This window comes from Miniopterus schreibersii, assembly GCF_964146895.1.
Source record: "Miniopterus schreibersii genome assembly, chromosome: 6".
In the NCBI taxonomy this organism is placed as follows: domain Eukaryota; kingdom Metazoa; phylum Chordata; class Mammalia; order Chiroptera; family Miniopteridae; genus Miniopterus; species Miniopterus schreibersii.
This window is the reverse complement of record NC_138107.1, coordinates 41,074,119-41,098,847: the sequence shown is the minus strand read 5'-3', so window position 1 is coordinate 41,098,847 and position 24,729 is coordinate 41,074,119. Positions and strand designations below refer to the sequence as shown.

General features: G+C 36.9%; 1 protein-coding gene across 2 annotated transcripts in view; it reads left to right on the top strand.

Moving 5' to 3' along the window:
• The window catches only part of RARS2 (arginyl-tRNA synthetase 2, mitochondrial), a 51,912-nt gene that overhangs the window by 23,945 nt on the left and 3,238 nt on the right, over window positions 1-24,729 (top strand). For both annotated transcript variants that reach the window (XM_081140940.1, XM_081140941.1), the window contains exons 7-17: window positions 2,084-2,167; window positions 4,864-4,940; window positions 13,784-13,942; window positions 14,957-15,063; window positions 16,227-16,322; window positions 19,198-19,258; window positions 20,490-20,566; window positions 21,130-21,254; window positions 21,858-21,925; window positions 22,009-22,118; window positions 23,648-23,743. In XM_081140940.1, coding sequence (XP_080997066.1) covers window positions 2,084-2,167; window positions 4,864-4,940; window positions 13,784-13,942; window positions 14,957-15,063; window positions 16,227-16,322; window positions 19,198-19,258; window positions 20,490-20,566; window positions 21,130-21,254; window positions 21,858-21,925; window positions 22,009-22,118; window positions 23,648-23,743 — 1,060 coding nt within the window. The remainder of the gene's footprint in view (window positions 1-2,083; window positions 2,168-4,863; window positions 4,941-13,783; window positions 13,943-14,956; window positions 15,064-16,226; window positions 16,323-19,197; window positions 19,259-20,489; window positions 20,567-21,129; window positions 21,255-21,857; window positions 21,926-22,008; window positions 22,119-23,647; window positions 23,744-24,729) is intronic.

The following is a 24,729-nucleotide window of genomic DNA, read 5'->3' as shown; positions in this document are numbered from 1 at the left end:
TAGGTATAATTTTGATTCAGTCACACTGGACAACTATTGTTGTGTTGGCCGTTATCATTTTTTTATTTTACAATCTAAGGGAAAAGAGATCAGTGCCTCTGACTAAATAGTCAGGTATTGCATGTTTTAAAAATTCTTGTGGCACACCAGTTGAAAATCACTGCTTTAGTGTATAGGTTTATGATTTTCATGTATTTAAAACATGATATAAAGCAACAGCCTAATTTAAAAACTGCAGTTAGAATTGTATAATATTAGAATTAGAAGGGACTTTGAAGTTTATCTCATCTAACCTGTCTTCCTGTATAGAAATCTGTCTATTGCATGCTTAAAAGAAAATCATTTAACCCATGCTTGAATACTTCTAAGAATTGGAGAAATCAGCACTTTGTGGCATAGATTATTATTAAACTGGAGTCAGCTTTCCTTGTTACAAAGTTCTCAAGCTGCAGTTTAAGAGAAAAAATGACAGGACTTGATGAAAAAAGAGAATAAGAAATATACAGTGTAAGAAAAGCTACAGGAATAAGTAATAGGTAGAGCATGATAACGTTGTTTAATAGTTGTTAAGGGAACTATTTCGACCAGGAAGAGAGAATATTTATTGAGAATTTACTTGCCATGTTAAGTGTTTTCATATATTAACTCAGTTAGTTTCATAACAGCCCTGTTTGGTAAGCCTCCTAACTCTATGGATGAGGAAACTCAGATACCAAAAGGAGCATTTCCAAAATCACACAGCTAGTTAAGTATCATAGCCAGGATTGAAAATTAGACAGTCAGTTCCAGACACTCAGATTCAGCCTTTTAGTTGGATTTGTAAGGTAATAAGGTGCTAAGAAAACATAGGAATACAGTCTGAGTACCACTGAAGAAGGCGGTTCCTATTGCTGGAACTCTATAGATTGGGAAGGTCTCGAAGTAGGGAAGCTGGAAGAGAAGTAGCTGCGGTAATTTAAGTCAGATGTTGCATACTTGTGAGGGATTATTTGCAGAAAACTGTATCTACTCTAGTAAAAGCAGGAGAGATTTACTACAGGATATTGACTAATTTACAAAGTTGTTGGGAGTGCTGAATAAGCTTTGGGAAGCTGACAAAAGACTCCTAAAACTGTACCATAGAACTTGGGTCATCAAGGAGCATCTGCCTTTCCTGCAATCATTTCCACTGCTCTAGAACCATGCTGCCACTGCCACAGTCAGGAAACTCCCACTACTCCTGCCTTGCCTTCTAGAATTCATACTAGCAAAAGAGGCAGCCCCATTCATTCCCAGTCTTTCAATTACCTTGGAGGTCACATGACAGGATACTAGGCCCTCTATTAGTGATGACATACACGCGCGCGGGCGCGCGCGCACACACACACACACAGAGCCTCCGCCACTATTGTCAGAAAAAATAGAAGTACAGTAGCTCCCCTTCCATCTCATTTCCACCTTCTAAATCTCATGCAACGTATATCTGATTACCCAAACCTAAATTACTTCTGGAACCCTAACTGCAAGAGATTCTGGGAAATGTAATTTTTAGGTTTCCAGCTTCTGCAGTATGTTGAGGGCACCCTAGGAGAGTGGAACAGATCTTGAATATCAAACCAATATTGGCAATTCCAGGAGGCCTTGGAATGCCATGTGCTATTAGGGAGCAGGCTTAAGAAGATAGACTTCAGTGATTGAAAGAAGGCAAAGTGAGCTATTTAGAAATAAAACCAGTATGACTCATGTTCTTTAGGGCACAGCTAAATTATTTCTTGTTAATTACTAAGACGGTGTTATATTCTGTCCCTGGGATTAACTTGGAATAGCAATTACTCTAATGTGTTCCCAACTCCCATTAATGTTAATAAAAATTCTGTTCTTGTGAAAGTTAAGAGATTCCTTGTAATAACTACTCCCTCAATAATTCATTACTTTCCATAACATAGATGAAAACACAATAATGTTTTAGTTAAAAAAAAACAACACTGATTTGGTAAATTGTGCCAAAAGAATTTTCTGCTATTATTTTGATAATGGAGAAGCACATGGTTCTTATGCCAAAATGGATAACAAGAATGAGAAACTGTATTTTATTCATTACTAGGAAATTTCATAGCAAATCTCAAAGAAGCTTTAGGACATCAAGTAACCAGAATAAATTACCTTGGAGATTGGGGTATGCAGTTTGGTAAGTTTGAGATTTTATTTTTCATTTCACAGTTAAATTTAATGTTTTAATATCATGTCACTTGATCATCCAGACAGAATATAGGCAGAATCCCATTAGATAAAGTAGTGCCTCCTACCTATTTTTTTTTTCCTAATGGCTCTTTTGCATAAATCTTATATTCTATTTATTAGGGTAAGTCTCACCACACAAGTGAGTTTGGGTGAGGAAACTTCACACTTTCAGAGAAACACCCAATAAATACAGGCTTCTGTGGTTTTATTAAAGAAAAATAGCTTATATTTGTAAGTTAAATGTAGAAGGAGTATACAGGGAAAAAGTTAATTTTGCTATATACACCCTTCTCAATGACAGTCCCACCATTTTTAAAACAAGGGAAGTCCAGCCTCCCTGAGCCATCCTATGTGAAGGGTGATCTGTTTTTATTTCCTGGGTCCATGGCCTAGAGGAAAAACAAAGAGAGGAAGAGAGGAGTGAGACCCAGACAGATGAGTGCCACAAATTATCTCCAATGTCAAGAGTTTAGTCAGAATCATTCGTAGCTCATATACACCAGTAATCAAGGGCAAGACAAATGTAGTTGCTAAGGCGGTAAAGGACTGGTAGCATGTGAAATGCAAACTTTTAAAAATCTCTGGCAACTACGTGTGTTTTAAGATCCAGCCCTTACAGTGTCACCTCTGTAAAGCATTCTGACACACAGATACACCCTTTGCCCACCTTCTCACATCTCCAAGTTCTAGTACCCAGCTCTATTCAAATAGGCTTCTATCCTACCGTCTTCAGATTTGTTTGCTTCTCTCCCTGCTAGATGATATATTTTTTGAGGGCATGGAGTGTGTCTTAATTATTTTTGTATCCATAGTGCCTGGCACGTAAGAGGCACTTCGAATGATGAATGACTCTGTCCTGGGAATTATTTTACAATCCTAATCTATAAGAAAGGCTAGTTAATATTTTAAAGCTTCTATAAAGTGCAGTGTACACTGCCAGTTCTGAAGTTCACTTTAATAGTATGTTCCATATCTAGTGAAATGAAATCAAAGCTTTCAAAAGACAGACTTATCATGACCTTCTCTTATGAATATTATACTTTCAGTTAAAAATCTTTTTTAGACCTTAAAAAGGGTAGAACTTGAACCTGTTAACAATGCTCTTATATTCACTGTGGAGGAATCAGAAAACATGCCCTGCATTTTAAAAATCCACCTGCAGTTCACAACGGCTGGTAGATAGAGGTTTAGGCTCTAGGCTCAATTGTCAGATTCAATAGATGGTGTCCACTTTATATTCATTTGACTGATTTAGGCGTTTCATAAGCATTAGCAAATCTGTGATTATGGTATTCATGAAATTTTATCTGCAGGATTTTATTATACCTGTTTTTCTCCAAAAGACTACAGTGGTCAATGATCTGTCAACATTTCCATTATAACCGTCATTGTTGAAGAGTTTTAATTTTGGCTGTTTCAGCTATCCCCTATTGAAAGTTGGCAGACATTCCTAGGCACAGAATTAGTTTTTGAAAATATATTAGGTGAAATGTTAAATGGAATTGGCCTTTTCTTTTGCTATTTCTGCTTTTTAGAACACTCTGGACATCTTTTCATGTCCTGCTTGCTCCCAGGACCCTGAATCACAATCATATTTGCTTTTGCTTGAAAGTGAATAGAGCTGGTACATGTTTCAGTCATCCTTCTAGTTCCTGTCTAAACTCCAAAGTGTTGTATGTCCATATGTTCAGTAGCACCCCACTTTCTGCTGAGCCTGTACGGAAAAATGTACACCAGTCAGCAAAGCCCAGTGGTAATAGCTCCATTGGAATTGAAGCTTGGTAATTGATATAGTTGTAGAAACAGATGGTTTTGTAAATAATTAAACTACCTTTTATTGCTTTTGGCCCCAGGCTGCAGATACCCTTTCAAACTGAAATTGTGATCATCTTTTATCAAAATATCTTAAGAGTATAAATATTCACAGTCCACAATAGGCATTTTCATTGCTGATTTATAAACTTCAATTTTTTTTTTTTATGTTCAAATTAATACTGCCAATGAATGCTGAACTTACCATCAAAGACTTGAAAAAAAAAGTATTGTCAAAAGACAAAAATATGACTAAAGAATTTTGTTGCTTGTTCACCTTGCATAGAAGTAACCAGGGATGTTTTTAGTTTCTCTTTTATTGTTTTAATTCAGTTATTTAAGGACTAATATTATTATACTCAGATAATTCCTACCTTTGTTTTATTTTAAAAAGGAAGTTTTGAAATCACTTTCCTATCAGTTTTCACAAATTTTGAGTGCCCGGTGCCCAGCATCATGATGTTTTCCCCAGAGTTAGCTGCTCAACAAATGCTTTTTTTATTATGTCTGCTAGGGAGGTGTTGAACACTGTTAGTACAAAGATAAATTAGTTTTAGCCCCTTCCTTTGATGAGCTCATAGTCTATTGGTTTCTGTGAACTTAATTTCAGTAATTGATCTATTTCAATAATTTGAATTTGTGATTCAATATATTGAATTTGACTTGTGTCAGTTTATGGGGTAGCAGAAGGTGATAGCATGTGTTTTCAATGTTCTCAAGATACACAATTTTGGGAGATTGATCTTTTTATAGAACTATACCTGTTCCCTGCCATCACTGTTCTCTTCTGTTCCATTTTATAATGTTTTCATTTACGGATTATTGTGGTAGGTCTTCTGGGAACTGGCTTCCAACTGTTTGGCTATGAAGAAAAACTCCAGTCTAATCCTTTGCAGCATCTCTTCGAAGTAAGTTGTCAAGATACAATATTAGAAAATGCTTCAACTTTTTTTTTCTTTCAGAGTACTATGCAGCTTGGTAACACATTTTAATCCCAGAGGTTTTAACAAATGTTTTTTAAAACAAGGAACCAAAAAATTGAAAACGTGTTTTTATTTTACTAGGGAGTTCTTTTAATTTTCAAATCCAAGTGTTCTTTTATTACTATTTTAGTTGAATTGGGACAGTAGTTCTCTAGGTATAGAAGCTTCTTAGAATAAACACATAGGATAACAATTTAACACAGATAAATTTCTCAATTTTTGTCAGTTGTTGTATACTTCAGATTTCTTCATGGTAGTAACTATAACTCATTTAGACTTGAAAAACATGAGAATATCCTTTTTTTGCTCATGTTCTGGTGCGGAGGAAGGGAGGTGTGTTTCTTTCTGAATTTGTACATGCTTTTTACATTTCTGTCTTTCAGCTTCTTTACCTTGCTTTTGCCCAATGTGAACTCCATTCTATTATACTTCTTTTAGTCCCTTGTTTCTCTTTCATCAGTCCTTCCTGGAGTTATTAATAATACTCTTCCTGTCCAATTCATCTCCAGGGATGTGTTTCCTTTTCTTTGTTTCAGTTGTTACCTCTGCTATTTCTGGAAGAAGAAATACAAATACACCATCAGCCATGTTGGTGACAGACCACGAGGTCAGAACAGAGATGTTATGCCTGTGTAGGAGGAAGAGCACATGCCAAACTAATGCTTTAGTCCTCTAGCCAAAGCCACAGAGTGCGTTTGGTTGTTCTTTTTATAAATGGTTTTTCTCCTGCAGCTGGCTTTGTAGTTAAATTTCACAAAAATACATTTTAATTCTTGAGGATTTTTAAAGGTTTATAATTTCCTCCTGATTCCACACCTACACTGCACTTTATTTTTTATTGATTTATTTTTTAATCCTCACCTAAGGATATTTTTTCCATTGCTTTTCAGAGAGAGTAGAAGAGAGAGAGAGAGAAACATGGATGTGAGAGAGACACATTGATTGGTTGCCTCCTGCACGGGCCGTGACCAGGGCCAGGGATCAAGCCTGCAACCGAGGCATGTGCCCTTGGCCAAAATCGGACCTGGGACCCTTCAGTCTGCACGCCGATTCTCTAACCACTGAGCAAAACCGGCTAGGGCTACACCGCACTTTAAATGCCTAAATTTTGATATATAATATTAACCGAAAGATTTTTTTTATCTCCCATTAAGAGTTCTATTGATAGGCAAGGGTTTAAAAATTAATAATTCTTTATGGTTGTCTGTAAGTAAAGCATGCCACCTTAGTGCCTGGAATTTTTACTGTATTATTTTATTAAACTTTGAATAATAGTATGTATTCTTTCCCACAAGCTTAGTGAACCTTTCATCAGATCCAAGCCAACAGAGACAACCCATGGTGCAGAAAATATCAACCTCTTTGGAGACCTTGTGTCCTTGAGAGAACATATTTAAGAATTTTGAGTACAGCCCCAGCCAGGTGGCTCAGTTGGTTAGAACATCGTTCCAATATGCCAAGGTTGTGGGTTCAATCCCTGGTCAGGGCACATACAAGAATCAGCCCATAAATGCATAAGTAAGTGGAACAACAAAAACTGACACCCCCCTCTCTCCCCCCCACTTCCTCCCTCTCTCCCCCCTCCCTCCTCTTCCCCTTCTTCTCTTTCTCTAAAAATCAATAAAGAATTTACAGTACAGCTTCATATGTGAGAGTAACTGTTCTCACCTTTCCCCCACCCCGCACAAAAGCTTTTATTGAATTCTGAAAACAGTAAATTTCTGTTGCCCATGTTTTAAATATTTTAGTAAAAATCTGTTCTCAAACTCCATAGAAACCTAAACATATGTTTCCAAGTAGTTTAACACAACTCCCTGTCTTTTGAGACTCATAAAAAGGAGATCATGCATGTATGTTAGAGGTGACTAATTGATGGATACGCATAGTTAAGAAACACAGGCGGAGGTACTCCTATGAATAACTAAAAACTCAAGGAACAGTGGCTTTGCTTTCATTAAGTGTTCTTTTGCCTAATAGCTTCATAGGGGAGCAGCATTTATGGACAAAAAGTGCAAGTCAAATACACCCACCTTGCTGTTTGTAATAGAAGATAGAAATCCATTAGAGCATTCACCTGCTCTCTTTCTCCTTCCTTTGCAGGACAAAGAAATGCAGAATCTAAAGTGACAACCTCCAGGTTATTTTAGCTTTATGCTAATTCTTGCAGACCTGTTTTTTATTTTAAAATAAAATAACTGTCACTGTAGATTACTTTCAACAACTTTTAGCACAAATGAGGAACTTTTTCCTTTTTTAAAGCTTTAAGCACATATTAAATGATCTTATCCTGCTCAAAAAAAAAAAAAGGCAACAAAAAACTTAACCATTGTCGAACCCCTGGTTTTTTCCTTGTCAAATTATAGTTGTGAGTTCTTTGAGAGGAAGGACTGTGTCTTCCTGATCTTTTATCCCCAGCCCCAAACGTTGTACCTTGCAGGAAATGTTTGAATGAATTTGGTCTTGCTCTTTTCTCTCTCTTTCATTTAAGTTATGCAATATAAAACCTATTGTGTAGCTCCAGGGAAAGGCTAGCTATGGTAGGACACACTAGTTACCATTTGTCAGATTCTAACTTACTTTACTATGCAGTTTACTAATGAAGAACCCAAGGACCACACCCAGTATTCCAACACAGGCAATTTGGCTCCCAAATGCTCCATGTGCTACACCGCCCTGCCCCCTACGGGCACTACAAAGTGCCTTTTTTAGCCATTTATGTCCATTGGTTGTAATTACTTACATAGCATTTTCTTTCTTTCATCCTCAAATTGCTGCACCAGGGATGCAATTAGTAATTTAGTTTTGGTAGTTCAACCTCTAGCATATTTGTTTTTGAATTTGGCTTAAGTCATCCAGTAGCAGATTTTGTGACCTACCTCCCTTTAAATTGTACCGCAATCAGTATCCCCTTTTCAGTGTCTCAGCCAGGTTAGAAATTATATTATATGATGGTTTTAGCATTTGTTTTCTGTGATGAAAACATTTAACACCTACAATCATTTCTCTACTGCATTTCCATTTTGCTTCATTACTAGTTTTTTTTCTGTACCTGTAGTCATTCTTTGCCAATGACATCTGGCTGTGTTGTTACATAAACAGGCCTTTTGTAGGCCAACATTTGAAACTTTTTCTTTAGTTCTAATTTGTTGTCACAAAATAGGGAAGTGGTTTCATAAAAGATCCTCCCCCCTGAATTGACTGATGAGTTAAACAACTAATATATTTACTGTTTGGAATTTACACTGTTGATGCAGGGAAAACATTTGTAATAAGTTTTGGAACATTTACAAAAAGCCTCTCTATTTATATTGAAAAGTAATTTCTCATGGTAAAAAGTTATCAAATGTTAAATCTAAATCATGGGTATATGGATGTCATCAGTTACTTTTGTTTTAATAATAATATTTAGAAGAAATTTTCCAGGGTTTCTCCTAGATTTAAACTTTTTGAATGGACCTTGATAACATCTAACACGGTACCTTTAGGAATATATAACCCAGCCTTTTTTCCTTTTTCTGTTTTTTTTTTTCTACAGAAGATTTTAGAATTTGACTCATTGCATGTTGCTTATTAATATGGATTTTGATAACTATAGAAAATCCTCTGAAATATTAGCCACCTCTCACAAGAGATAAATACTATGCCAATAAAGTATGCGTTAGCCCTGTACTCTAGCTCTGGCATTTGTAAAGGCAACAAAATATATTAACATAGGTAGTATAAATTTTTTCTTAAGTTCAAAATGATCTCCATGGGCCCCGTTCTGAAAGGATTTGAGGTAATTGCAGTGATGGGCACTTTAGAAAGACAAAGAAAGTCAGAGGATAATGTATTACAAGGTAATAGTATATAAGAGATCTGACCCTGAGTTTCCCTATATCAGTAGCAAAAAAAAAAAAAAAAAAGTAGTAAGTGAAAATATAGGGCAAGATCAAAACCAGTTTGTTTACTTGCACTCATTTTTAGCAATGTGGAGGAAGTATCTATTCCTCAGGAGACCATATTTTTCCTGGCGTTAAGAGTCTCAGAACAATTTCTCAAACTTAAGTAAAGAATTCAAGACTAAATTGATTCTAGACCTATACAGGATTATTTATGCAGTTAGAAATTTGTGTAAAGAAATGAATTCTAAAGTTTTTTATTGGTTAGGTAACATTACTTTTTTCAGGGTGATTGTTATGGTTGCTGTGAATTTTACCTGTTGTAACACTTATACGCAAGAAATTGCTCTTTTAGTGTAAGTCTAATTAAACCTGAACCACAGCATCACTTTTGAGAGTGATGAGAGTCAATTAAGTCATTGCTGGGATTCCCCACCTCCCAAATCACACAAAGTTCCCTAGGCTATGTGCATCCCAGGAAGGCATGAATGCCTCTTCTTGACCTCAGTCCACACTGGTCTTGACTGATATGCCCAGACGCAAGCCTACATAAGGCCTTGCAGGCACACAGCTCTGCTTGTGTGATGAGGTTCACCTCTGAGGTCCTTGTTATGGCCCAATTCCACAGGCCTAGAGACCAGCCTCCCTGTTAGGGACACCGTGAACTGTTTTTCTCCGAGGGCCTGTTGCCACCCCAGGGGCTACTCAGCTTCTGCTATTCCTGGGAGTGTTCCCATATCCCATCTTCAATCTAGACAGTTCTTCCCTCTCTCCACAAAGCCTCTTTGCTATACCATTGCTCTTGACAGCCCTTCCCAAAACCATTCGAATTTCTCCCTAACACATGCTCTTCTGGGACAGCACTACACATGTTGTTGTCCTCTAAGTGTTTTTAGAACAAGGATGGAAATGCCGAGCAATGCCAGAGTACATGTTAATAGCTCAGTAATTATCCCACCCCATTGAAATGTGCAAAAAACACGTTTTTCAGCATGAAAAATGTTGTACTTATTAGGCACAAATGCATGATGATCTCAAGAAGTTAGTAATTATTGCCTTTGAGTAAAGGGGTAGGTAATGTATCATGGATATTATTACTTATGTACAGAGAATAAAAAGATTTTAAATATTAAAAGGAGATGAATGAGTGGCAAAATGCTGTTTCTATGCTGCTTAATGTACTAATGAGAAATTTGACAATTAATGAATTAATTACTTCATGTGAGTTATTTTTTTACCTTGCTAGCTTTGACTTTGCTGTTTGATGTGTTGATATATTAAATTATATTAATTTGTTTGAATTTTTTAAATATTTCATTTAACATAGGAATCTGTCTCAACCAAGACATGAAGCGAAATTAAACTGACAATGAGCTTGTTTGAATTATAATTATGAATTAGTTACATGTTCTTTTCTGAAAAATGAGATCAAAATTAAATGCCTTTTAAGACAGAGGACAAATAAATATACAGATTAAAAAGTCTTTAGTGTCCAAGTTACGCTAACCATCCTTAGCAGTTACTCTGAGTTTTCAGGCAAAAATAATGGGATAGGGTTCAGGTCCTGCCCCAAGAGAATAGACTGTACCTATGTGGCTAATGGCATTTTAGAATCAAATTTAAGGGATTGAGAAGGAGTAAGAGGGCTTTATTTTCTTGCTTATTTCTTTACATTTGTGCAGGTCATCCCAAGAGCTGACTGTAATTATCTTAATCAGTTAAATTAGAAATAAGTGTCATAGGCTTTTCAGCAATCCCAGCATCTAGAAATAATGAAAGGAAGAGGTGAATATTTCTTTAAGGAGGTCTCAGACATTTCGTTTTTTCCCTAGTGGAAAACCAACTGGCTTTTGCATGCTAGTAACTAAAAGAAAATTTGTGTTTCCATCTTCAAAAACACTTTGCTTAAGCCATATTCTCTTATCAAATCCAAATTTAAAATTTCCTTTTTCTTCCCTTTCTGTCTAGATCTAGCCTCAAAAGGAAGCTATCTTCAAAATGCATACTTTCTAAGGGTAAAGGTTTGTGATAGTTGTAAGTTTAAAACTATATTTTCAGAAGTACACAGTATTAAATTTATTTGTGAAGGAAATGGCATTTCTTTTCTAAAACCCTGAGGAATGTTCATAATTATAGTTTCATATTGTGCCTTTACAGGCAGGTTGTTAAGTACTAATTAAGGCTTTTTTATTGTTCTGTTTGACAGTGTTAGTTGATTTTCAGTAATATTTGGTTTATAACTACAAATTGCTAAAATCCCAAGATTCTTAAAGCCTTAGAAAGGGTTTTTATGTTTTGTTTTGTTTTAATTATTTCTATTTGAAACTTTAAGAAAGGAAAAAGATTTTGTTGTTTTTTTTCTAAAAATAGTAGTAGTTTGAATGCTTACTAGATTTTTAAATGTTTGGCTATTTAAATTTAGAGTCCTAGATTTAAAAAACCTAAAATCTTTCCTCTTCTGAAAATCAAGATATTTTGTGTATAAGTTTGCTTGTAAATTGTGTGTGCATGAGTGTCTATGTGTGTGCGTGTGTGTGTCAGAGAGAGAGAGATGGATTTGGAATCACAAACTCTGTATATGTCTTTAGAGACATGCCTCATTTTATTACTTTGCTTTATTGCTCTTCATAATTATAGGCAACCTTGAGGTATGCCTGTATTAAGCAATGGATAGGTCATTCAAAAGTCAGGAAGTTTGCAATTTACTGTCTTATAGTGACTCTTGTCAGTTTTCCTACACCTTACCAAAATCATCTTTTCCTGTTTTTTAACTGACTTATTTTGGACTTACTCATAGGACGACATGGAAATTAATTTTTATGATATGTGCTTCAGGTCTCCCAGGACTACTCCCAGGTTCAGTGATTCACTAGGACTCCCAGGACTCAGCATATAATTGTACTCATAGCTATTAGTTATTACAGCAAAAGGATGAAGAGCAAAATCAGCTAAGTGACATGAGGCGAAGTCCAGAGGAAACCAGGCCCAAGCTTCCAAGAGTCCTTTCCTAGTAGGGTGGCTCACACAGGATGCACTTAATTCTTCCTGCAACCAGTTGTGACAGTTCATGCGAAGTGTTGTCTACCAGGGAAGTGCATTAGATGCTCTGTGCCCAAGGTTTCTATTGGAGGATCATGGAGGTACCCTCTACGTAGCATGTCCTAAAATTTCAAACTCCTGCCCGGCCGGGCGTGGCTCAGCAGTTGAGCGTCGACCTAGGATCCAGGCGATCGGGTTTCGATTCCCAGTCAGGGCACGTGCCCTGGTTGCAGGCTCAATCCCCAATGACTCTCTCATCATTGATGTTTCTGTCTGTCTCTCTCTCTCTCTCTCTCTCTCTCCTTTCCTCTCTCTGAAATCAATAAAGATATATTAAAATTTCAAACTCCCAGGAGGAAAGCAGGTGTTTAGCATAAACCATAGTGTTTGCACAGTTTTAGGTACAGTGAGACACTCTTATCAGTTAGGTTAGTGAGAACATTCCCAAATCCAAGTTCCCAGATGCCAGTCAGGGGCTAACCTTGTAAACAGAACATTTTAAGGGTACAGTCTCAGACCTGATATATTAACTCTTTTCTATGCAATATACTTTAAAGAGGAAAAAAATATTACTTTTTACCTTTATTTGGGTATGTATTCATTCAGTTCTGCCATTCTAGTAATTAACACAAGCCATCTATGAAAGATGAGACATTTTTACCTTGAGACAGGTGTTTAATGCCCTGTCCCTTATGTTGGTAGTATCTATGGGTATAAGCACATTATGGTCATCCCAATGTATTTTCCAGCAATCAAACCATTTTTTATTTAAATACTCCTGCCATGATATTTTGATGATATTACTGTAAGAGTTTAGAGGCCTCATTTTTTTATTTTATTTTTTGGTACTTTGTCAATTTGTATTACTTTCATGCTACTTAATAGCTTTCTGGCGGAGGGGGGGAATGAGGATAGTAAATTTATCATTCATGTTTCTCTCTGGAAGGTGGTTACAACTTGTAAATGAAATCTTTATAGTTCATATGCATAACTTCAAAACCACTTGAGCTATAATGTTGATATTTAACCTTGGATTTTGGAGACTGGAAAATAATTAACAACTGTGAACACAGAATCCTAGAACTGCAAGAGCTGGTAATGAGCTCTCCAATTCTAGTCCTGTCATTGGATGGGGGCAGAGCTAAACCAACGAAGGCAGGTGGTGCAAGAACACTCCAGCAGTGAGTGCTCTACACAGTTCTCAGGAGCCCAAGTTGGAGTATAATTACCTAACTATCCAAAAAGTCTCCTAGATCACCTATTTTACTGGTCTTTTGTGGATTTAGAGAAAAATTTTAAAAAATATTTCATTAAAACAACTTGCTAAATCATCCTTTGGCCTTTTCTTTGCCAGATTGAGGCATCCTACTTTCTTCAACCTTTTCTTAGAGAAGTTGCAGCAATAACAATTTGACTTGAAAAAAAAAAGACGGCATGCTGGTCTAGTCTAAGCCAGGCTTTCTTAATGTAAGGGTCTGTGAACCTGGATGGAAAGAAAAAATCACACATTATTTTCACTAACCTGTATGAGAAAGTTAGCATTTTCCTTCATTACTATATCTTAAATTTTTTAAAAATATTTGGATAACTGTATTTCAATGTAATTATTTCCTTTGTAAATATATGTATTCTACTTTATGCATTTAGAAGCGTTTTGGGAAGGGGCCTATAGGGTTCACTAAAGGCTCATGGCAGAAAGAAAAGAAGGAAAGGTTACACTGTGATGAGGGCACTTGAAGTGTGAGTAATTGGATAACCTTTAAATGAGAATTTTCGGGATTTTGTTTTCCTTACTGAAGGTAACTATGACTGGTAATATACTTCATTTAATGTACTGTGTGCTTTCAGGTTTATGTACAAGTTAATAAAGAAGCAGCAGAAGATAAGAGTGTAGCAAAATCAGCACATGAGTTCTTCCAGCGATTGGAAATGGGTGACATGCAAGCACTTGCATTATGGCAAAAATTTCGGGACTTGAGCGTAGAAGAGTACATTCGGATTTACAAGGTACCTGTCCACTCTTCTGCTTTCCTGTAATGTAGTGCAGCTCATGACTGGTACCACCAGGTAGCCATAGCCAAGTTCCTTCTCAAGCTCATGTTTTAAGAATAGATTTGTCATTCAGTTGGAAATTAGGACTCAAATATTGTTCTTTGGGATGAAAGTTAGAGCTATGAAATAATCCTGAAGTCTGTGAACTTAGCAGACTGAATGTCAGGTGACATTCTGATACTTCGTTTCAGTGTGGCTTTTCTTTTCTCTCTCCGATCATTCCTTCACTTTTTCTTCATTGGTTTTTCTTCATTTGCTTCCTTAGGCCTATATATGATATAAATTTGTTGATTTAATAAACATTCTAGGGCATGGAAAAATATAACAGTAAATAAAAGAAATGAATTTTCGCATGGACTTTACTTTCTAGCATGGAGCCAGAGAGTGAATTAAACAGACACTGTGAATTACCAAGAGCATATAAGCTGTTAGATGGTGATGATGCTGTGGAAAAGAGTTAAACAGGGAAGAGATCAGGTGTGCTGTCTGTGGGTGGACTGAGGAGAGTTTCTGTAAAGAAGCCCCTGTGGCTAGAGTAGGTAAGCAAGATGAGGACAGCAGGAGAGGAGGTTGAAGAGGTTGTAGGGTGGGACCTCATGTGGGATGTTTTCCAGAGCTCTCCAATCTAGCTTCGTGCGGTGATGGAAATGTTCTGTATCTGTGCTGTCCAGTGTGGTAACCACTAGCCTTGTGTGGCTACAGAGCACTTGAAGTGTGAGAAATGTGACTGAGAAACTAAATCTTTAATTTTATTTCATTTGAATTTGAATAGCCTCATGTGCCTAGAACTACCATATTGGACAGCATGGTACTGTTGCGAGGACTTGACTGGTCTGGGAGGAGGCTTTAGAAGGTTAGCGCAGGGGAGTGACTTGATCTGTATGACAGACTATAGAGCAACCTATTTTGTCTTAGGGTAAGGTAATCGGACATTTAAGTAACTCTGTGTTTGTTTCTGAACCCTTTTAGCGTCTAGGAGTACACTTTGATGAATACTCAGGAGAATCATTTTATCATGAAAAATCTCAAGAAGTATTAAAGTTGCTGGACAGTAAAGGACTCCTGCAGAAAACAATGTATGATCAGGTTACTATTCTTTATTAAAGTTCTTTTTTGAAATTGGTATTGATATATTAACTCAGTAAGTACAACAGAATGTGATGTGCAGCCTTCTGGCATTTTTTAATAGTGCTTTTTGCTGCTCAAAGTACTTTTGCACATGCTGTCTTTTGCTGCCGTAACAAAATTCCGGTAAGGCTGGGAGAAAGGGTGTTATCTGCTCTTTACACATGAGCAAACTGAAGAACAGAAAGTAACTTGCCTAAGGTCACACAGGCTGATAATGGTATATCTGTAAAAAGGAAATAGAATTCATATCTTCTTATTTAACCGTATCTCTTTAAAAAGTCCCATCCTCTTCAAAAAAAGGAAGATTTAAGGCAGCTTATGAATTAGGTATAATACAAGCTTTTGAAAGAGTAAAAGGAGGAAATCTGGAAGCAAGGACAGATAATTATATGAAGTCAGGGTGATACTGATATATCATATAACACACACTGGGGTTCTGTTTTCTTGTTTAAGGTAGATTTCTAATTTAGCTTGGAGCCTCTGGTCAACCAAACAGAAAAATAGTACCAGTCATAGGAGCTCAGACATCTGTAATGTAGAAGCAAACCAGTTGCTTAGAAGTACCACTTTTCATAGTACCAAAGAGCAATTTCTCTTGCCGTCTTTATAAGGAAGACATAGAAACTGTTTCATAATATCTTCAGCAATCTTGGTAAGGAAAATTTTTAGATTGCCATATACAGATTCTAATTTTTGCTCAGGGAGGAAAGACAACAAAATTCCATGGTTTTATCACTCAAGGGTACTTTATGGCATGTCAAAACTAGTCCAATATTTAATGTTATAATAACTGGAATTAGAGGGAAAATATGATGTTTTATAGTTAAACTGCAGTTGTAATCTCATTTGTTCAACTAGGTATATTAAAGACATTATCTAAGTACCTTATCTAGAGTGACAAGATAGCCAAATATTAATTACATCATACTCGCTCTTAGTAGATTCATGCTCAGATTCCACCTTGCTTTTCTTCATTGTTGGTTATACCACTTAATTGCTACTTAAGTAATAAAAATAGCTTCTGGTTTGCCAAAGATAATGTTATAGATATTATACTTTTAAATGTCTAAATTTATTATGTTGCTTCAGAGTCACCTTTTTGCATTTCTAGAAAAGGAACAGCTGTAGTGGATCTTTCTGGGAATGGTGACCCCTCCTCAATTTGTACCGTAATGCGAAGCGATGGGACTTCTCTCTATGCAACCAGGTTTGTATCTTATGTGAAGGTCAACATTAGAATGTGTATATGACTTCATGTTATTTGTTCTAGAATTACTGCTAAGACAATTATTTCATCCTCAAAACTGTTACCAAATGCTAGTTTCTAAATCTCTTGTTCTCATCACTCAAAATATATTTATTGGGTTTCTGTTTGTTGGCAGTTACAGTTCCTGGGAAGGTTAAATATCATCAGAAAAGTGACTGAAAGCTGTTTATAGTTAGTTAAACATCATAGGATTCCACAGCTGAATACATTATCTACAGACTATAAAATTGAGATACCTCGTAATCAACTATAAGTATTTTACAATTGCACATTGGCAGGAAATGTATACGAGAAGGTGGCTATGTGAGCTCAGTGGTGTCTTCACTCTGTAAAGACCATCTTACGTGCACATATGCACCAGTCCTCATTCTGACTGTGGTAAAATAGGCCAAGGGAAAGTAGGCCATGTCACTTACATTTTTTTCTTCTGTCTCCATGACTGACTCCTTTGGAAAAGAGCAGTCTCTGTTACTCAGTAAGATCTGAGTTTGTCAAGCACACTTATTTCTTGAGACAAAGCTAATAGGAAGGAAAAGGAAGGACAATAAAAAAGACACACAAGCAAACATGGCCATGCTCAAGCATTGCTAGCAAAAGGCTCTGGTGTCTCCTGGGCTGGTTTTATATTCCATCACAAACTTCTTTTGTAGCATGGTGAAAGTAATGATGTTTTATTATTGTTGTTAACTACTTTAAACAACCATCCATCTCTCTTACTGTCCCTTAGAAAATTCATCTACTTTTTATTACTTTCTGATATTTACCTTTATCCATAATTCCATAGAGTTGGGGGTGGGAAGTGAAAATAACCTGTGTATCTAAGAGGTACATTTCTTTTTCTAGATACAAAAAATACACAGAAAAGTTTTTTGTGCCAGCTAATTATTGCTGGACAGATTACAAAAGAAACCCATGAGCAGTGGTTATAAGAAATGTGTCCACTCAGAATGGAAGCTCCATGACATGAAGACCGTGTAACTGTCCTGATCTGGTATCTTTTTATGGCTGTTATTATGTCTAGATTTTTCTGTGTACAGTCATCCCTTGGTATCCATAGGGGATTGGTTCCAGGACACCCTGCAGATACCAAAACCCACAGATGCTCAAGTCCCTAATATAAAATGGTGTAGTATTTGCATATAAACTACACATATTCTCCTGTATACTTTAAATCATCTCCAGAGTACTTAACAATACCTAGTACTATGTAAATAGTTGTTATACTGTATTGTTGAGGAAATAATGACAAGAAAAAAAAGTCTGTACATGTTCAGTACAGATGCAACCATTGTAGAGTAGTCCTAACTACATGGTACACAGCAACAGCAAGGTAACGTTTCCTGAATTTTCTATTCGCGGCTGACTCTGTGGATGTGATACCCGTGAATAAGGAGGGCCAGCTGTATTTACCTTAATACCTATACTTGCTCTTTTTTCTTTGGGAGAATAATTTTCTTTCTGCCACTCGTTGGGGTGTTTGACTTTTCACCTTACTCTATCTTTAGTTGTTTCTGCCCTTTCAAGTGGGTTCCTTACAGAATACATCTGTGTGTGCAGATGGGAACTAAAGGAGTTGTTACGACAGACAGAGAAAAGCATAGGATACCGACAGGGGCGGAGTGAGGCTGGGCGTCTGCACTGTTCGGAGGCCGTGCCCGTCGCTTACCTTCTCTGGGTCACGGTTCCACACTTGGTACAATGAGAGACCTGAACTAAACGACCTGGCATCTCTCTTTCAAAATCAAGTTTTACAAGCTCAACCTAAACTTTTCTTATATTCTTCTATTATTTCATTGGGTCAAACGTTTCTCTGTTTTATCCTTCACCCAGACACAAAGTATCGTGGGGGGGAGGGGGGTGACTTCATGTTTGGGGTAATCTGTACCAGGGTTCCACAGCATTGTTTAAATTGTAACTCTTCAGGAGCCTTCCGCCCTCATGAATTTGAATATCACAGATATACTGTATGTCTGCACTTATTGTATGCAAATATGTGTTTTATGCTTAAAAAGAGTAAGAGTATTTTGTCTCATATCAGGATTATGAGGTGGGTACTAATGATATTTTGATAATCCCAACATTTCAAAAGATCCAGGAACTTCTTAAGTCATCCCAGTGTCATATTTTGTAAAAATAGCTTTCATTTTAAATTTCAATATTTTCATAATTTTGATTTGAAATTTCATAGTTTATGATTTATTTTTTATTATTTTATATTATATTTAAAACTGGGTCTCTTGTGTACTTAATCAGAAATAAAAGAGATGAATGGAATATTTGTCAGTACTTTATGATCCTTTAAAATGCTTTAGAAAGTATTACTTACAACTGATCAAGACTTTGAAACTCCTCGATTGTACTCAAGGAAGAGTAGCTGGAAGATATGTGTTTAGCTACTTACATCACCTATGTTTTAAGTATGTTCTTTAAGAGAATGTATTGCAGATAAGTGAAAAGTAGGTGGTTCTTTCCAGATTTTTTATTTTTATAATTAACAAATCCTAAAACATTTACCTGTAGACACTTTGCCTAGAACTATTTTAGTTATTACTACTACTTGTCCCAGAGCTCTTATTCATTTACTTTTTTTATCTTTTCATAGCACTTTTATTATTACTTCTTTTCCCAAAGCTATTTTTGTTTTTACTTGGTATCAAAGTATGATATTGGGATTATGCAAGCATGGGTAGTATACCCCAGCCGGTGGGATAGTAGAAGTTCTTAATTAGAAAAGCCTCATTGCTATTAAATAGGTAAAGCCAATTATTACCCAGATCTGCTTAGTAACTCTTAATTTATGGCCATTTTTTTTCAGAGATCTTGCAGCTGCTATAGATCGAATGGACAAGTATAATTTTGATACGATGATTTATGTGGTAAGTAATCATAGTAAAGAACCCAAGTTTATGATCCCTACCTAATGAAAACTGCAGATAGAAATTGGATGCCATGTTGAAAAACTATGGAAAAATAATTTTGTTAAACTATAGAAAGAATTCAATACTAAGTGTGTTTAAGGTGGTGACCATGTTTAAAATATATATAAAATATATATATATACACACACACACACACACACACATATATATACACGAAAAAGTTCACATTGCTTCGTAGTAAAAACAAAACTATCCAAATCAGGAAAATGGTTATGTGAAATGAATATGTACAGGTCACTATAATGCACTTTAAAAAAAATAACTTTTTATTTTAAATATTTTAAGACTCACAAGTTTTAGGAGTTTTCATATGCCCTCTACCTAGCCTTCCCCAAAGATATCTCACATAACCGTAATACTTTGTCCATACCAGGAAATTGACACTGGAAGAGACTTAGTTAAATTTTGCATTTTTACATGACTAGTGTATGAGCTTGAATGTGTTTATGTGCAGCGTGTTTTTGTGAGATTTTACCACATATGTAGATTCACATAATCACCTCATTCAGGATACAGGACTGTTCCATTACAAGACAAACTCGTCATGGCAACCACTTAATAATCACACCTTCTCCCCAACCCTAGCCCTTAGCAGCCATTGCTCTGTTCTACATCACTATAATTTTGTCATTGTGTGAGTGTTATGTAAATGGACTCACAGTATGTGACCTTTCGAGATTGGCTTTTTTCACTTGGCATCATGAATACCATGAGATCCACACAATGTGTTGTGTGTATCAGTAGTTTGTACCATTTGTTGCTGAGTAGTATTAGAGTCTTTTCTTCCCTTTCCTTCCATGTGCAACCTCCCTTTCCCCTAAGAACAAAAGTTGCCATTAAATATCTCTTTAGAGCTTAGCTTTATTCTTTGAGATAAAGGTTATAACAGCTGGGAGAGAAGAAATTTAAATAGAAAGCTCAGAATATTAAAGTTTGAATTTCCTCCTTACTCAGGGGAGTGCAGCAACTCTACTTCCTTCTGGTCTAGTGCACTCAGCTTAGGCATTCTTCTGGTGGCATCCTCTTTATGTGTTTATTTAAAACATATCAATTGACAATGACTGTATTCTGTCAGAACTCAAATATTTTAATTTGATTCATGTCCAACATATTTTTATAGATTAACTCATCATTGTTCTTCTATTTTAAATACTTTTTTCCCCCAAAGACAGATAAAGGGCAAAAAAGGCATTTTCAGCAAGTGTTCCAAATGCTGCAGATAATGGGATATGACTGGGCCAAAAGGTAATATGTACATGGTTCTTAATTACCTGCTTCAGGATCATTGTTAGGTCAGCCAAGTCCCAAAATGTACCAGATTGTTAAAGATTTTCATTGAAACTTCACTTTGTTTCAAGATGTTAGTGTGGAAAAGCAGATTTGGGGGGGGGGGGGTGTGTGTGTGTGTGTGGGTGTGTGTGTGTGTGTGTGTGGGTGGGTGTGGGTGTGTGTGGGTGTGTGTGTGTGTTAATTTATGCCCTGGCTGTATTAATACCTAGCTTATAAACATTTAATAAATATGTTTTTATTAGATGTCTACTCTCAGTGGCTTCATTTTCACAAGTTTTAACCCCCATCTCCTGTTTTTCATAAAGGCAACTATGCTAGTGATTATCTCTATAAAATGACACTGTGTTTAACATATTTTGTGGCATATAACAAATCCCATCATGTTTCAGTGTATTAATTTTTAAAAACCCCATTATGAGAGTTGAAGTTCAGACTATTCTCTAAAGTGGTATTATTCTATACTTTGATCACTAGCTCTTTTTCATTTTTCAGTTAACTAAATGCCCACTGCATTTCAGGTGCCAACATGTGCCCTTTGGAGTAGTGCAGGGAATGAAGACTCGAAGAGGAGATGTTACTTTTCTGGAAGATGTCTTAAATGAGGTTCGATTAAGGATGCTACAGAACATGGCTTCTATTAAGAGTGAGTTCAATTTTTTGTTGTTACAGTCATAACTTAGGTAGCACTTTTATGTTTTGCTGGACTTTTGGATGGTGTGATTTATGATGACCATTCTTCCTGCACTTTCACTAACCTTGTCAAAAAATAGCTTACACTAATTAGAGGTGCCAGAATGTTTAGACTTGCTGCTTGAGTATTGTTCAGTTCAATAATCTGAATTGATATTACCGTGGCCCTCTTTTCATGGATGGTTTCAGATAATCATTCCAGTGTTGGGAGTAGTTCTGTGAAGTTCCTGTTATATAATTGGAAACAAGTCTCAAGTCCTTATGGCTTTAACCTTCACCCTTAGAGAAATAAGTGCCTGCTATATCTACTGTCTTGTGAAGGATATTTGTAAGAAAAATAAATTCACGTATTTTTCCTTTTAATGAAGGCATTAAAGGCATTTAAGTCATTATCAAAGGTAAATTAGCCCAAATTAGGAAAGTAAATTGCCCACTGTGAACCTGTTTGTTCTTGATACTGCCAGCATCCAATTTTGGCAGATTTTTCTCTCCATTTCAATCCCTGACCCTGTGTAGTTTCATGCAGGTTAACGATAGCCGCCTTTGTCTGTTTCAGCTACCAAAGAACTGGAGAACCCGCAGGAGACCGCAGAGAGGGTCGGGCTCGCAGCACTCATTATTCAGGTCTGTTAGACTGCTTCCTATGAGACCCTTTCGTTTGGTAGTAGAACAGATCCCAGCACTGAAGATTTACTCTGTCATTTTAGGACTTCAGAGGTTTACTCTTATCTGACTATCAGTTCAGCTGGGATCGTGTTTTCCAGAGTCGTGGGGACACAGGTGTCTTCCTACAGTACACGCATGCCCGCCTCCGCAGGTGAGAAGAGACTGCAGGGAAACACTGGGCTACTCTGCCCTTCCCAGGGTGGGGCTTGGCTGCTGCGATCCTAAGACCAAAGGCCCTGTTTTCTGGGCTTCTCTGGTATCTCATATTCAAATCTAGTTAAAGTGCAGTGGACTACTAGTTATATTGGGTTTTTGTGGAGTTTTTGAAATATTTAGGAAATATTTTAAAAATATTTAGCACCTATGTAGGAAATGCTTTTATGCATATTACTTTATTTAGTACTCACAATAATCCTACCAAAGAATATAATTTGTTTTCAGATAAAGAAACAGACCTAGGAGAAATTGAGGCATCAGGCCCCGACTGGGTGGCTCCGTTGGTTAGAGCATCATCCTGGGTGGCTGTTAGTTCGGCAGGCAACTGATCAATGTTTCTCTCTCACATTGATGTTTCTCTCTCTCTCTTTCTCTCTCTCTCTCCCTCTTCCTCTCTCCCTCCCTCCCCTTCCTCTTTCAATAAATAAATAAATAAAAATTGAGGCATCACATCAGGCTAAACAACCTTACTTAGTATTAAAGACCAGGACTACAGTTTTCTCCACTTACTGACAGGGATACATTCTGAGAAATGCGTTCTTAGGTGAGTTCATGGTTGTGCAAATATCATAGAGTGCACTTACACAAACCTAGACGGTATAGCTTACCACACACACCTAGGCAGTGTAGTATATAGCCTATTGCTCTGTAGGGGAGCAAAAATATCCCTGTACCCTTCCTTCTGGGTTCCTGACTGAGATATTCCGATAATAAAAGACAGATTAACAGGAGAAAAACTGAAGTTTAATAACATGTATACTTCCTGGATACATGAAAGAGACCCAGGAAAACTGAGTTACTCGCCAAAATGCTTGAAGCCACCACCTTAAAGTACCATTTTCAGCTGAACACAAAAGATGTTGGGGGTAAGGGTGGTCAATTAGGGAAGGTGACCAGGAAAAGCACAATAAACAAGGGTGAGGTTGTGCAGATTTAATTCCTATTCTTCTGCATTGATAGGAGTTTCTATAAAATCATCTTCAGGATACAGCAGGGAGACACCCTTACAAATGGAGATTTCTTACAAATGTAAATGTCCTTTACAAAGAGTAACTTCTACGTGATTTTCAGAGCTTCTCCCATATCTGTCTCTTAAAATTAACCGGCCTAATAATCCTTATGCCAAATAGACATATTTTGGGTGACATATTCTGTTTTCCTACAGCTCCTAGGCTGTAACCTATACAGCATGTTAATGTACTGAATACTGTAGTCGGTTGTAACAGTGTACTTGTGTAATGCGTTGTACTACAATGTTATGACATCTACGACATCACTAGGTGATAGGAATTTTTCAGCTCCATTATAATCTTATGGGAGCAACACCCTATACGTCGTCCATGGTTTACCAGCATAATATTAAGGAGAACAAGACTGTATTATGAGATGGTGTTCATCACTTGCAGGTATGTGTCCTTGGATGACTTGTTTAATCCTTTGTTGTTTTCAAACTTTTGATAACAGTTTGGAAGAGACTTTTGGATGTGGTTACCTAAATGACTTCAACACTGCTTGTTTACAAGAGCCACAATCTGTTTCAATTCTCCAGCATCTTCTCAGGTATGGTTTTCTAGTGTTACTCAGTCAGCTTCTGCTTAGTGAAATTGTTACTGAACCCAGGTTCCTGTGCCTGATGCTCTGAAAGGCCAAAACTCAAAACATCAGCATTTGGAGTTTATTGATCAAGGAGCCAGCCGAGATGGTGCCTCAAATCCATCTTACCGCTGGACTAGAGTAAGGATTTTTAAGCTGGGAAAAGGGAGTTAGAGTAAATTCCTGTGGTCTTTGGTCTCTTGATAACCTCTCTTTTATTACAGGAGTAGATTCTAAGATACTGTCAGAGGGTTACATGTGTCAGGGGTGGTACTGGGTCTCCAATTGTTTTCTGCAAAGTAAGTTTGTAAATTATTGTCCTGTGACCATTCCTTTCTTTGAAGAAGCAGAAACATTGTATTGAGATGTTATCTATAATATTCCTGAAACTGTTGTTTGACCAACAGGTCACAAGTTATTATTCCAGGTACTGGTCAGTCTTGCTAAGGCCCACAGTTTAAACCTTAAGCAACCTATGACTACAGGGGAATGGGTACATTAATAATAGCTTTGTTAGGAGGAAAACAGAGGATCTTACTTGCAGAGATGAGCAGAGGACCTGGCTTGTGGGGTCCAGTTATAAAATGACTATTGTTGGTTTGCTGACCACTGGAGTGAACAGGCCAGTAGCTAGCTCCTGTCTCCTGCCGCTAGACAGCATTTTCCTCAAGGTAGACCAAAAAGTGATTGTCTGCCCTTTGAGGGCACACAGAGGGCAGGCATGCTAATGGTCACTCATTGGGTCTTAAAAATATCACCACCACTGCATTAGCCCAGAGGCCTACCGTCCTTGAGGTTAGGGGTAGGGAACTTTTTTTCTGCGAAGGGCCATTTGGATATTTATAGCATTCACGGGCCATCAACTTAAAAATTAGCTATGAAAAAAGCTCCCAGATTTATTGAATTTCGAGTCCCGCCTGCAGTTGCCTTGGCAGGGCCAGACCAAATGATTT